Here is a 15848-nt window from a genome sequence, read left to right as displayed (position 1 = left end):
GGTCCGGAGTGTATGGAACGAGGGTGCGAGCGAGAGGGTCCGGTGATGGGAGAGGTGCGAGGTGTGAGTGAGCAAGGTTGTGGTGGTATGGAATGGGTAGCGGGTTGCGGAAGCATGACCCATGCATCGACACCAACAGGGGTAGTTTTTAGAGGGACAGGGGAGGCACGGGAGCCCCTTGGGGGTAATGTACTGTGGGGGCCCGGCCGGTTCGGCCCCGCGCTGACCCCGCAAGGGGCGACGCACGGGGTCCGGCAGGCGGGCAACGACTCGCATACGAGGTGGTCCCACAAGGTCCCACTCGCGCCGTATGACGGTGGGTAAGGGTGGCATCCCTGCCACCCTTCCCATGATGGGGGCAAATGCGCTATAGTATATGGGGTGGCGATGACAACCGAGCCAGGGAGGGCTAGGTTATATTGATAGGGACTAGAGGTGACTATGGGTGACAAGATTTAAGTAAGAGACTTGGTACCTGTAGTGGGGACGTAGTAGCTTAGTGTTTGATAATGACGGGGGAGCGCTGAGTGTAAGGGAAGACGGAGGAGCGCGAGTTTTAGAAGGGAGTAGACAGAGCAGATGATGCAGTATGAATGGAAGTGCTGGTGAGCAGCTTCAAATGAGGCATCGGTGAGGCAATGCTCCGAGGTGTGTGTGAGTGTACAAGTGATGAATGAGAGAGCATTGCGGATGAGTGTCATGGTGAGTAGTGAGTGTTGTGGATCAGCGCGAATGCGCTTGGGGGAGAGAAGGGTGCAGGCGGCACCAAGTATGAGAGCACAGGTGTGCAAGTACAGGTGTGTGGAATATATGGAGCAGAGAATGAGTGGTGTGGAGAGAGTTGGAGTAAGTGGTACGGAGTGGTGTGCGTGGTGCGAAGGTGTGGATGGGGGAAGAGTGGACCCCCATCACGGATACCCGGGGCGGGTAGTGTAAGTGTTAGGTAGAGGGTATAGGTAAATTGTGGTTGGATATTGGCAGCTGTGGTGCGGGTGGAAGAATGATGATTGGATGGGTGCATTAGTGTTGTGGAAATGGCTGGGCGTGTAGCCTGTTAGTGTGTGTAGTTGGTTTGGGCACTCCACCACTGTGAGGATGTCGGCCAGGTGAGGCCGCAGGTGGGCTCTGGGAGCCGGTAGTAGTTGTTGTGGATGGGGCCCGAGGATCTGGAGGACGGACCCGGGTAGCCCAGTGCCAGAGGGCACCGAGGGGTGACAGAGCCAGGAGGGGCCTTCCCCAGTTAGTTAGGTTAGGGTGAGGAGCTAGGTAAGCTCGGGTGGCAACTGCAGTGGTGGAGGTGTGCAGGTGGGTAGACCTGCTGGGAGAGCTACACGTCGCAGCCCAGAAATTGTGCAAGGGCACCGGGAGATGAATCGGGGGAGTGAGACCCCAAATTGAGAAGCACCACAGTTTGGTCAATGGGAATTGGTTTTTAGAACCCATAGTGTAAGTTGGCCAATGGATTGGCAGGGAAAGACCCCGGGTAATGTAAAGTTGTTAAAGTCATTTAGGAAATAGTTAGGATTGATGAACCTGTCGCACCATACGCAGCCACTTACCTGAGGTGATGCTGATGACTCCACACCTGTGTTTTCTTTGTTTTGTGTTGCAGGAAAGGAGAATTGCTGTTTGGATTTGTGAGACGCATCACGACGTGGATGAGACATTGGGGTGATTCCATCTCTCCCTCCTTAGGAGGGACTGATGATGAATTGGTGATGGCAGATTTTGATGTTGAGTTGGAGATGGCAGATTTTGATGAGAGTTGGAAATGGCAAATTTGATTGGTTAGGAGGGAGAGAAGACGAATTTGGTTTATGGGAGGAACGGGGAAGACAGTAGGGACGTTGTTGATGTGTAAAGTAGATGTTTATGGGTAGTGTTGTGTTTTGTGGATACAGTAAGGGGTAAGGGAGGGGCAATGTAGGTTACCTGGTTGGGGGGGGGGGGCGTACGGTAGGAACGTACCTGTCTCACCTGGTTCCCATGTGCCCCCAGTGTGCATTACCTTGTATTGCGTGCACTTTTGCGCCCTTACCACCTTACTCACTTGTCTTCTTTTGTCTCCCACCTCCGAGGATCTGGCTTTGGGGCAGAGAGAGAGGAGAGAGAGGTGCTGGCTCCGCAGTTGTGGGCCTGTACTTCCGCTGCTTGCTGCCTGGATCGATACACCATATGGACTGCAATTTTTGTGGCCACCCACAATGGACCGCAGTTCTTTTGCGGTCAAGCACCACCCGTGGATGGACCTCTGGGTCAACGTGGCACCTATGCCATCCAGGTGAACCACTTTTAGTTGGCCCCCCTGACGGCCACAATTCAGAAATGGACGCGGTTGGCGCCTTTCTTTATTTCTAAAGAAGCCAGAAGGCCAAGTGCACTCCAGGAAGGCAAGACCAGCGGCAGAACATCGGCCGGCTGCGACACCACCGGTGACCATGGACACTTAATTGTGCATTTTTATGAACACTTTATTGGTGCACCGGATGGTGCTGACTGTGCGTAATGGGGTGGTGCTTTTGGTGCTTGGACGGGGTGCTCTGCACATTATTAAAGGCCGTAGGGCAACAGGGCACTCGTGGGTTGGTGTATCGATGCTGGCATGCGTGCTCTCCCTATGCATAACATCTGCATGTGTTCCTCAAAGAACAGGCCCTGGATCGTAGTGTAAATATCAGTGTTGTATAAATAATGCTCCCTACCGGCTGTATGTTTAGTTTGAGGATGCTTTCCGCGATTCGGTTATCCTGTGGGTGTGTTTCTGTTAGGAGAAGGGTGCATCGTCGCAGGGGGACATATTTACTCATTTGTGAACATCTGTAAAACTGTCGCAGTCAGGGTTGAGTTAATAGTAGAGGGAACTACATCTGAGTGCCACACTAAAGTAGGTAAAAATTTATCGGGTCGGGACGCCCCGAGGTAGAGAAGGGTGCAGTGCTGCGGATATGGGATTTGCATCCATCCATATCCGCTTGTAAATATTCCCCTATTTCCTCAATACTTCCCAACTATCCCCAATCCCCCATTCCCTAGTCCCATTTTCTGTAAACAACACTCTGTAGACCCGACCTCCCCCTATTTCCCCCATTAAATGTCGTGCCCAGGTTCACCGCATCTCATGTAAGACAACTATAGGACGTCTTGCTAGTTATTCTTAGTCTATGTCAGTTAAGGACTCGTTTCCATTAATTCTGACCCTTCGTTGCACCAGAATGTGATTGTATGGCACCGTTAGGAAGTTTAGGACCTCCCAATACCTCCCCGCAGCTCTTCCTCACAACAACAACAACAACAACAACAACAACAACGAGCGCAGGAAGTGCACGTCCTCACTCCGGCTTGGTTGGTAGGGGGTGTTGGGAGGGCACCAGGCCTTCCCAACGAGCCGCCATCAAACATGTACTCGACGGGGTTACCAAATAGGGGCTCCCTGTCAGCTCCTCGTCAAGGGCGGAGCCCGGTAACCCCCGCACCCAATGGAAGCGGCGGACCGGCCCCAGTGGGGCGGAACCAACCAGCCGAGGGCGTGTCACTCCCCGCTGAGCATGCGCAGTGAGGGGGAGGTGACGTCAGATGCGCGCTGAGCTTGGAGAAAGAAAGACGTCCCCTCCGAGCGCTGTGAGGCCTCCCCGCATCTTCTGGACCGTGCTTTATCCTGTCCCCGAGCCAAGGTGCACCTTGTGCTATTGACCTACCTGTCCCTTCCTGCCATCAATCCCTGTGTAAGTCTGCCTTGTCCCGTTTGTCTGTGGTCTGTCTGGGATAAGATAAGACGGTAATTAAGTGCCTATCTCTTCTGTGTCTTTACCTCACTGCCTTGTAATCTACCCCTTTTCTCCACCACTGTAATTATACCCTCCTCCGGAGGTCTTGAGAACTGTACCCCTTGCGTCGTTTCCTCTTTCCCAGTCGTCGTGTCCTTTCTATCATTGATTTGGCATAGCGCGATTTGGCCAACGTCTGGGTGAATCGGGTGAGTTGGGGAAGAATCGGGGGAACTGTTAGGTCGCGGCAATACCACCGCTCGGTAAATAACATCTAATCCGCGGACTGAAACAATATATATATATATATATATATATATATATATATATATATATATATATATATATATATATATATATATATATATATATATATATATATATATATTAGGGTGGTCCACAGATATATGTAATCTTTAATACCATTAAAAATCCATGCTCCACAAGGCTGCCCTTGTTCCTATGTTTATAAAGATCATATGAACCAAATATGAGGTCAATTGGAACTTATTTAGAGGTTGCTCAAAAATTAAACATTTTAAATTTATCCTGTTTTTTTCAGATGGCAGAAACTCGCAGCTCTTCCACAGTTTGGTTGCTGGGCAAGTCTGAAAAGGAAATAATATGTGGGGGACTACCAACCAAAGGACACACATTGCAGAAAATGGTGTACCATCACATACAAGAACACCATACAGTTCGTGAAAGTGCCAAACCTAGTGTACAAGCTGTGTGTGCATACTGGGAAAAAGCACGAATTCCAGTGCAGAGAGTGGATTCCTGTGAGCGCCAACTTTTGAAGTTGTATGATGCCTACAAACTGGCAAAGAAAAATAGAACCAAGACCCTCGAAAACTATAGAGTGAAGGAGTAGATGTTCAAAGATGATCTTCAATCCCTCTTCGATATCTCACCAAATGATGCGCTTGAGAAAATGACGAATGAAGAAGACAAAGCATTCCTTATCATGCAGCATGAGGATCCCTCAAGTTCACGTATGGGATCTGTGGACAACACTCTGGCAGTGAAGGAGAACAGAAAGCGTATCAGGCTTGAGAATGAAGATAAAAGAAAGAAGAAACATGCTGCTGAGACTCTAACAGCAATGCAATCTGTTCCATCAACATTGGCTGTGGTTGATGATGATGATGAGTCTGAGATTGAAAGCTCCGATTCAGGGGACAATGAATTCAAACTCCAAAGTCCATCTTCTGCCAAACAGGTGAAAAAGGCTCCCATCAAGGTGATCACTCCAGCAATAGTGGCAACTCTGGACAGAGTAAATCTCTCAGATCGGCGTGCTATGTTTGTTGCCAGTGCTTTTGCACAATCTCTTGGTCATACCATTGAAGACAAGTGCAAGCCAACAATAATAAATAATTTGAGTAATTGAAAATAGATAATTATCTATGAATTGATGTATGATGCTAAAAATTATGTATCTTATTCTTCATTAAAATTTGTCAACATTTTGAGCAACCTCTAAATATTGTACAATCAAGCTCAAATTTTCACCACAAACTACTTTCTTCAATAGGAATAGGGCAGGCTTGTGGAGAAATGAAAATCCAATCTTCAAATTTTTGGACCACCCTAATATATATACAGTATATATATTTGCAGTGTCTGTCTTGTGTTGTCTTGTCTTGTCACTGAACTACTCCCTCAAACTTTTGTGTAATCGTACCAAACTTCTGGTATGCACATATCTCTCCCGTCGGTATGTCCTAAGGGTATTTTTATTTGAAAATTTTTCCAATTTTCTTTATTTTTATTTTTGGAATTTGTTGGGGAAATATTTTTTTTTGCAACTTAAGTTTTCAACTTCAATGTTTATAAAAGGTAATATCACGTATATTACAAACACATTTGTGAAAAATAATTGTTTGAATTATGATTGGTGTAAACCATGACAAAACGGCAACTCGGGTACGGTCATTTATCTATATATCTACATATCTGGGCAGTGTCTGTGTTGTCACTTAACTACTCCCTCAAACTTTTGCTTCCGTGGTTGTGAAGTGTTTTTAATAACATGGTGGTGGTTTTGAATCATGTGGTGGTGTGGTATTTTGAATTATGTGGTGGTGAGGTGTTTTTAATTATGTGGTGGTGAGGTATTTTGAATTGGTTGGTGATGAGGTGTTTTGAAGTACTTGGTGGTGAGGTTTTTAAAATTAGGTGGTGGTGAGGTGTTTTTAATTGGTTGGTGATGAGGTGTTTTGAAGTACTTGGTGGTGAGGTTTTTAAAATTAGGTGGTGGTGAGGTGTTTTTAATTATGTGGTGGTAAGGTGTTTTGAATTATGTGGTGGTGAGGTGTTTTAAATTATGTGGTGGTGAGGTGTTTTGAATTACGTGGTGGTGAGGTGTTTTGATTTACATGGTGGTAAGGTTTTTTGAATGACATGGGGGTGAGGTGTTTTGGATTACGTGGTGGTGAGGTGTTTTAAATTTGGTGGGGGTGAGGTGTTTTAAATTACTTGGGGGTGAGGTGTTTTAAATTACTTGGTGGTGATGCGTTTTAAATTAGGTGGGGTGAGGTGTTTTAAATTACCCCGGGGGTGAGGTATTTTAAATTACATGGGGATGAGGTGTTTTGAATTACGTGGTGGTGAGGTGTTTTGAATTACTTGGTGGTGAGGTGTTTTGAATTACGTGGTGGTGAGGTGTTTTGAGTTACATGGTGGTCAGGTGTAATCGTCCCAAACTTCCAGTCTGCACCTACCCCTCCCGTATGTATGTGCTGAGGGGTTCTTTTTTGAATTTTATATATTTTTTCAACCTAAATTGCTTATAAAAATGTAATATCACAAACACAACAAATACATTTGTGCAAAATAATTGTTTGTATTATGATTGGTGTAAATCATGACAACACAGCAACTCAGGTACAGTCATTATCCTCAGCTAAAATAAGCCCGTTCCTCAGTAACGACGCGTGCTTGCGCGAGCCGAGCCAAGCTCGTGTATATATATATATATATATATATATATATATATATATATATATATATACTGTACATATATATATATATACTGTACATATATATACTGTACCTATATATACTGTACCTATATATACTGTACCTATATATACTGTACATATATATACTGTACATATATATACTGTGCATATATATATCAGTAACATATATATATATATATATATATATATATATATGTGTATATATATATATATATATACTGTACATACTGTACATACATACTATACTGGATCAGATGAATATCCTCCTAACATTAAAATTTTAGCCCATCAAGTTTGGTATCCAATATGAAAGGCAGGTACATATAGGAAATGCAGACTCTATCCAGTAAGCATTACATTTTCCACTTTGAGTACACACCTACACACGCACACACCACATGCACCTTACCCTTGCACGCAGTTTGCAGACATATTTTTTTCTTCCTGAAATAAATTTGCTGGGGAGCACTTACAAGAATTGCCATTGATTCTGTAATCCAATTTCTCTTAGAAAATTATTGATTTCTTTATCTGACAAAATGTTATATCGTTCTTTCTCATACCCCACCCCTCTTTTCTCTTTTCATTCCCTTAAAACATCGCCACACCCTCCCCTACATACCTCCCCACCATTGCCCTGTCCTTCGGGATGTCTCTGCTGCAGAGACTTGAGTGAGAATCGTATTGAAGTCATTCCGAGAAAGGCTTTCCGGGGAGCGACCGAAATCAAAAACCTGTGAGTTCATTTTTGTTGCCATTGCTTTCACTGCCTCGGTTTTGTCAAGGAATAGAGCTAGGAGACAGCTGCACCTTCTCTAATCACAATCCATCCTTCATCATCTATTTTAACCACATATGTGATCCCACTCGATCATGTGCTGCTGCTGTGGGAATGTTGAAGCCAGAAGGCATATTGTCTCTTCAATGCAACTTGTGTTGAAATATAAAAATGAAGGTGAAGTTTATTTTCTTTATTATTTGATGATGTTCTCCGGAACCGTTGTGTTTGTCGGTGCAAGACTGTAAAAACGTTTTGTAATGTTCATTTATTGGTTTTTTTAACTCTCCTGCATCCCACGGCCCTTGAATTCTCACTGTCGCAGAGCTCTGTGTCCCTCTAGGCTGTAGTGCACTTGCTGTATCGCTCTTTGGTGCATTTCGACTGGCATCTGTTCTTCGGAAAACACGCTCTGCTGACCAGAGATTTAAATTCTCCCCGACACTTACCCGCTAATGGATTAAACGTTGGGGTCAGTCGGCTGGGGAGGGAGACCAAGGGTGGGGTGCGGTGTAAGGGGGATGGGATGGGTTTTTTTGCTTCAACGTTAAAGATGGCCCCTCTGGCCTTTGATTTGCAACCCATTCTCGTAATGAAATTGTTTCCTGGCAAAACGGTGGACGAAAAAAAAAAAGAAGAAGCCAAGCGGAGAAGGGAACCGGCGACTTTAATGGATAAGCGTACCACTTAATGAAATTACCCTGCACGGGCTGACTGAACAAAAAGGAAGGGCAAGCTACATGAATATTTACCGCCTTCGTGGTGGGGTTTGACTACGGGGAGCGCAGCAACCAGGCAGTCAAACTGGCGGGAGCCACAGAGCAGGCAGGAGGTCCTAAGCTCCCACACAGCTATCCCAGAAGGCAACGCCTCGGTACCATTAGCTCCCCGTGCTCTTGCATCCCTGTGATATCTTGTCTATATTATCTTCTCAACTCCTCTCTTCTTTTCTGGTGGCCTGACTTTGCATCTGAGCTTATTGAATTCTCATTTTCCAGCATTATTTGTTCCCTCTTTTTTGTTGTTGTTTATTTTTCTTGTTTCAGGCAGTTGGACAACAACTTCATCTCCTGCATCAAGAATGGTGCCTTCCGTGCTCTTCGAAAGCTTGAAGTTTTGTAAGTTTAACTCTTCCCTCACTATATCTGTCTCCTCTTTGCAGTTTTATAACTTGAGAGTACTCGTACTTCGATTAATGCAAGATTGCAAAGTCCACACGAAATGTACTTTTAAAGTCTTCATGTACATTGTGTTTAACATCTTCAACTTTCATTTTGAGTTTTTAAGACTGTTGATTCGGCTAAGTTTTAGACACTGGTGTTCGATTTGTGAAAGGAAGAATAGAAAAATTATTAATTAAATGCCTGTTATTCCTATTTCCAGTAAATGTGGGAAATCTTCAAGTAATTATTTAAAGCCTACAATGATGGTTCATTTATTAAGATACGTTACTGAAGAAGTTCAAATTGTTTGAATTTCTTTATTATATCGAAGCATAGTGTCCTTGCAAGGAAATGTCAAATGTGTAGAAACATGTAATATTGGTGCAAATTAACCAAAAAAGCATTCTCTGTTTGTAACAGCAATGGTTCATGCTTGAAACTAATATTTAGTGGATAGTGATTCTTCAGTGGTGGATTTATCGGAACCAGGTGATTTGAGTCATTATTTATTTATTTATGTGTGTATCGAGTAAACCGTTTTGTTTTGTAATTCCTAACTCAGTTGTCATTTCAAACCATTCAGTGTGGCAATTATTTTTGCTTTTTGCAGTACGCTCAATAACAATAATATCACCACGCTCTCCATTGACAGCTTCAACCACATGCCCAAGCTGAGAACTTTGTAAGTAGTTGTGCATAAATATACCCATTGCTCCTTTGTGGCAGTTTTGAATGGCAGTGCTTTGTGAACAGCTTTTGTCTGAGTCATTATTTACTTCTTTTTTTTTGTAATTACATCTTTGTTACTACAAGGTGGTGGCTTGGTTACCGTTAATGCAAGGTGTCCAATACCGTTATAGCCAGATGGTAATAATCTTGCATTGATAGTGATCATACGAGTAATTTTTTGCATCTAGAAACCTCACAATTTACCAATGAACTTGACAAAGTGTTTGTTGATGGTTATCAAATGGCACATTTATCAGGTTTCATTGTGATGCAGGATAATGTAGCAAGCATCATTGGTGTCTCTTAAAGCTGCATTTCTCTCCCTTTTAAAAATAAATTTCGAATTACAATTAATCATCATAGAGAGACATTTGTATAATCGTTGTAGCTTTCTTAGGTTTAAGCATTCGTTTTGGTAAAATTAAACGTTTTTACTCAAGGGACATTGTCTGAAGAAATTTTTTTTTTAACTGTCAAAACATTTCTTATAACCTGCAAAACATTTGTAAAACATACAAAACATTTCTTATAATGCGCAAAACATTTGTAAAACATTTGTTATAACCCGCAAAATATTTGTAAAACATACAAAACATTTCTTATAATGCGCAAAACATTTGTAAAACATTTGTTATAACCCGCAAAATATTTGTAAAACATTTTTTATAACCAGTTAAGCATTTGTAAAACATACAAAACATTTGCTATAACCCGTTAAACATTTATAAAACATACAAAACATTTGTTATAATTTGCAAAACATTTGTAAAACATACAAAAAATTTGTTATTACCCGCAAATCATCATACTAAAATACGCAATTTGGTGGCTGTCTGTCTCCTTTGACCATGATAAATAAGGTCGTTACTTATCAAATCTCAACCAAACATGACAGGAGGACTAAGGGTCACACGATAGAGGTTGTAGCGACTTCATTTCCCACTGATCCTCTCCCCAAGGAGGTTTTCCGTCTCCGGCAAAATATATGTTAAGGTGTATATCCGTGTTAAGATAGCTAATCGTGGCATTTTTCCAATGCCGCTTCTAATAACAAAAGTAATAACAACACTAGAGCAAAAGTAGTACCAACACCAAAGATAATAGCATAATATTAATGTTATTACAAAACAATATTGATACTAATAATATCCCCCGTCCCCAGGGGTTTTCTCCTCCTTGGACAAATGCCGTGTTAATGTTAAAAAATATCTTATCGTGGGGCACACCTAACAAGTAATATATATTTCTTAATATGTGTGTACATATATATATATATAAACCACAAACACATATGATTACATTTTTAAACATTCGCTACTACTGTTTAACACGAAAATAAAATGGAGGAAACCCAATGTTCTTGAAGCATTATAGGCTTATGGCACCCCCATAGACTAATGGACCCAAGCTGAGATCTACTGTAATCTATATACCACAGTGGGGAAAATAACATGACCCTTCATGCCACTCCGGTTGGGAGTGGATGTAATAGTTTGCAAAACATACAAAACATTTCTTATAACCCACAAGACATTTGTAAAACATCGCTTATAACACACAAAAAATGTAAAACATACAAAACATTTCTTATAACCCACAAGACATTTGTAAAACATCGCTTATAACACACAAAAAATGTAAAACATACAAAACATTTCTTATAACCCACAAGACATTTGTAAAACATTTCTTAACATGTAATCAATAATTAACATTAAATGTAATAGAAAGTTGTACATTGAAATGTAATAGAAAGTTGTACATTTTGCATAATCTTAAATCATATAACTTACCCCTTTGTGACCTTATTACAATTTGTATTGGCTACATAAGACCAATGTTGAGGTATTGTGTACCTATTTTCAATGCAGCCTAAACTAAAGTACAGGTGAACAATTTACAACGTTTCCAAAAAAAAAGAGCCTGTAAAATCATGTTAGAACAACGTTAAGCATCTTACCATCTTGATTTAGAAACATGTTAATTACAAATCCTGGAGGAATGATGACATAAGTTATATAAAGATTTCACATTTGCTATTGAAACCCAACATTTGTGTAGAACATGGTTACCAGCCATGACAGATATACCTTGTAATCTCGGGAAAGCACGAAAGTACTCACAGTGCAAATGTCAAACGAAAATATTTCAAACACGTGCATTGCCCTTTTAAATTGGTATTCTCAATAGTTTGTAATATTTCGTGACAATTTTTTCTGTCTTTTAGTATTTATCTTCTGTTTGAAGAATGCCATGTCTTCTTGTTTAGTTCTGCTTTTTTGTTATTTTACTCTTTGAATATTCTTTCTGGATTTATATTTTTATCTTGTAAGTAATCATTGATTGTAAATAATGAATACGTGTGCATGTGTAATTCCGCCATTGTAATTCCGCCAGACATGCTTTTAATAAACCATTTCTGATTGATTGATTGATTGATTGATTGACTTATAACCCGTAAAACATTTCTAAAACTTACAAAACATTTCTTATAACCAACAAAGCATTTCGTAAACCTCCAAAACATTTTTTTAAACCCACAGAACATTATTTTTGAAACCAATAAGGTTTCTTAAACTCACGAAACACTTCACTGATGTCAATTATATCAGAACAACAACAACAACAAAAATTCTAACCATAAACGTTGAATCATCAACAAAGTAGTTCACTGATTCACCAGCTAAAATATTTGGTGCATCAGTCAGACGTAATGTGGCGTAATGGTCCTATCCCTGTCGAATCCCTTCAGAGACTTTAAAAATGGTCCGTACTGCTTCCTTGCTTGACACTCAGTATTTAAAAAAGAGAGAATGCAGACAAGCACTCATAGGTTGGCAATCATTGTGCAGGTTTGATGCGCTTCATGACCTCCTCCTGCATGGAAGTTCCTTGAAGGGAACTCATATTTATCTATCTGTCTGAAAGAGAAATATTTTTGTAATCCTCCAAAAATTGGTCCGTACTGCTTCCTTGCTTGACACTCAGTATTTAAAAAAGAGAGAATGCGGACAAGCACTCATAGGTTGGCAATCATTGTGCAGGTTTGATGCGCTTCATGACCTCCTCCTGCATGGAAGTTCCTTGAAGGGAACTCATATTTATCTATCTGTCTGAAAGAGAAATATTTTTGTAATCCTCCAAAAATTGCTCAACAAATTGTCCATTATGATCTGCAGTTTGCCTTTTGACATTTGAGAATCTATGCTCCATCACATCCTCAATGAATGATCGCATACAATCTGATGCATGTTTTACAATGTTGGGAAATAGCAGATGATGGGAGAGAGATCTGCACAAAATAAATGTTGGGGGGTTTGGTAAAATGTGCAGTTGAATGGCAGATTACATTATTAGGTAAGTAGGTTGTATAGAGAAAGCATATGTACCCTTCAATCTGTCATACAAACTAATGGTATTGATATGGGAGGCACACAGTGGCTGCGCAATGATGCCCTCTTTTGTCATCCTCTCCACCCAACGAATCCTTTCATAGACCACTCCAACATCAAACCATTTCATTTTGTTAAAAGCACTGCGCCATCCACCCTCTGTCCACCTCCCCACTCACTGATTTAATAAAGACGACCATTTGAGTAAATGGCTCAGGATAAAAAATGGATTTCTGCTTCGCAGAGACCTAATTTGTCTTTGTATTCATTGTACCCTTTTCAGCTTAGCCAGGACTTTTTCTAAGTACAGTATTAGCAGCATTATTGCATTTGTGCATTGTGCAGGCAAACCATTTGATTAATTGCCATCTGCAGTGCAGTTTTATCCATTTAAAAGAAGAACAAATGAATGCGGATGTAAGGCATGGAGGGTAATAGACAGTCAGGCTTCGTTGGCAAAGAAAATAAAAATCCATCGAACGAGATGATGTCATCATGGAATTAGGTGATACAAACTCCATTATAATTATAACAAGCTTGCTTTCGTATGAACTATAATTTGTTTGGTTTCAGGTATTTGACGCTTTAAAGAGTAGCATAGATATGGTGTCATTAAGTGGCATTAATAAAATAAATCAAACTATTTAAAAAAATAATGAATAATGGTCTGATGAAACCTGTTAACTTGATGCTTCTTTTCATAACTCATTGTTGCATTAATGAGTGTTATGGAACCATTCCTCTGACCTCTTCAGTTATGGGGCTATCAAACTTAATACCGTTATTGTTGTGATATCTTTTTCAGATTTATTATACCTCTTTACATAACACACCTTACACTCGGTCAACAATTTAACTCCAAAACGTTGATCTTAAAACTTAAAAGCTGGACCTGGCTACTTGTCCTAAATGGGAGAAAGTGGGGAAAAGCAATGAGACAATAAAACTGATGAATGAATTAAAAAGCAAGTTTGTTGTGAAGGTGAAGGTCATGGCCCTGAGTTGGTTTATTAGCAGGTAAAAGCTTTTTATTTCTGTGACTCCCGATCCTTTGGAAAGGGGTGGTAGAGAGCATAGTTGCTAAACAGGAATGTGGAAATTGGCCAGGGCCCGAAACAGAATGCCCAAGTAAGTTTGAGCATCTGGGGCAACCGGCTTAATGTTTCCTCCAAAAAGACGATGGACTTTATTATGTAGCATTCTAGTTATTGTTAGTAAAATCAATGTGGCCAATCTACTACGACTACTACTACTACTACTACGACTACTACTACTACTACTACTACTACTACTACTACTGACGTTCTACCCAAAATGAAATGAAGTCACAGGATATTTTTGTGAATTTCATTTTGGATTCTGCAAAACTTGCAATGTACAAAGTGAGGAAGGCGAAGATTGATAACATAGGCCTGCAAGATAGTTATGTGTATTACGTTCACATACAATTTCAGAGTTTACGATGGTACAATAATTAGAGAATATTCGGAAGTTTGTGGCAATTGAGGCTCTTTTTGCTCTTGCTAGTATGATTATTCATTTTGTCCTTGTATTTGTTTTCTCTGTTTCTTCCTCTTTATCTATCTTGGTGGTGCTTCATGTCTTACGATGCTTGACTTTTGTCCACTTCATTTCTGACTTTGGACCTGCAGTAGATGAGAAATATTTTTGAGCGACACTACACAGACTTGTGCCTCAAGCACAGACTTCTGCAGTCATTTACCTTCTAACAAAAGCACTACCTACTACTCATCCTCCTCGTCTTCCTACTATTACTCCTCAATACTACTACTACTACTACTACTTCTTTTTTTTTTGATACAAGATCTAGGATCGTGAAAGAGCTAACATTAATCACAAAAAAACAAAACAAATGGACACATAAAACATATAATAAGGGGAGCGGCAGACAAGATGGGAGAGAGAGGGAATCGCACAAACACAACATTTGAGAGCAGGGACATCAGGAGATCTGTGGGAAAGAGAGGGCTTGGGAGGAGGAGGCACGGGAATGGTGGGGACTACTACTACTACTACTTTAAACGCCCCAATTATTCCCATTGTAAGGGGTAGGCCATGGAATTTTTTTTTTTTTTGACGAAATCTTTCACAAACCAGCCTGCCAGGGCTGAAATTTGATGGAAAGCGTCAGGAGTGCCAGGGATAACTCACGTAATCTTTGCTAAGGACATTGTTGAATCTTTAACTAGCGCTTGCAAACGGGATCTCAAAGGACATAGCACTTTGTGATACAATGCCCTGCCCCTGAATTACTAATCCAACTATTTATAGTCAGGTCAGAATCGAACCCAGGCCATGCAGGTGAAGGTAAGTGCACCACCTCGGCGCCATCCTGTCAGACAGACCAATGCCAATCTAGCTCGTGCAAGCACAAATTTTATTTTGAACTGGACATTCGCCATCATTAATGATGCCTTCTGTCAGATTGATAACTTTGAGGCACACACTAACTAAGGATGAAACATTTTGTTGGACATTAATTTTTGGAAAAACAAATTAATAATAAAAACAATTGTATTTCATTAAAAGTCCATAATCCGAGTCCTTATGTTCAGAATCAATCAATGTGGAAAAGCGCCATCAGGTGTAGCTCAGGTACAGTTGCTGAACAATGGAGCAAAAATAATACATTTGTTTCGGACATCCTTTCGGACATCCGGTTCCTCGGGCGAGTGAGGCGTGCTTCGAGCTCTCCACGGCATCGAAGTTTGAGTGTTTTCCCGTTCTTGTCTTTGTCAAATTTCCACTGGTTATTTTGCTGTGTACGTGTTATTGTGTGTTTCTAGTTGGTGTTGGTTTGTGGTTCGTGCAAACTTGTGTGTAGTTGATCGTTTTCTGGGTCGTACCTCGTGCGCGGCCTGGTGACTTGGGGCTTCCCTCCCCCCGTCGGTGTTTTGTTGGTTTGGGTTATTTCCTTCGCTGTATTGCTTGTTTCTTTTATTTTGTTTTCTCCCCCTCACCTCACCTCCTGAGACAAAGAATTCTATATTGATTCTTTCTCTCCTCCCGGACAC

The 15848-nt window shown here is 41.1% G+C and overlaps 1 protein-coding gene across 1 annotated transcript in view; it reads left to right on the top strand.

Annotated features, from left to right (window-relative positions):
• The window catches only part of LOC137420701 (slit homolog 2 protein-like), a 709809-nt gene that overhangs the window by 419650 nt on the left and 274311 nt on the right, over positions 1 to 15848 (top strand). The window contains exons 5-7 of the mRNA XM_068105981.2: positions 7416 to 7487; positions 8576 to 8647; positions 9303 to 9374. Of these exons, the coding sequence (XP_067962082.2) occupies positions 7416 to 7487; positions 8576 to 8647; positions 9303 to 9374 (216 nt within the window). The remainder of the gene's footprint in view (positions 1 to 7415; positions 7488 to 8575; positions 8648 to 9302; positions 9375 to 15848) is intronic.

This window comes from Myxine glutinosa, chromosome 2 (genome assembly GCF_964187855.1).
Source record: "Myxine glutinosa chromosome 2, kmMyxGlut1.1, whole genome shotgun sequence".
Taxonomy (NCBI): Eukaryota; Metazoa; Chordata; class Myxini; order Myxiniformes; family Myxinidae; genus Myxine; species Myxine glutinosa.
Note: the sequence above shows the minus strand (reverse complement) of the source record. Positions and strands in the feature narration are given on the sequence as shown.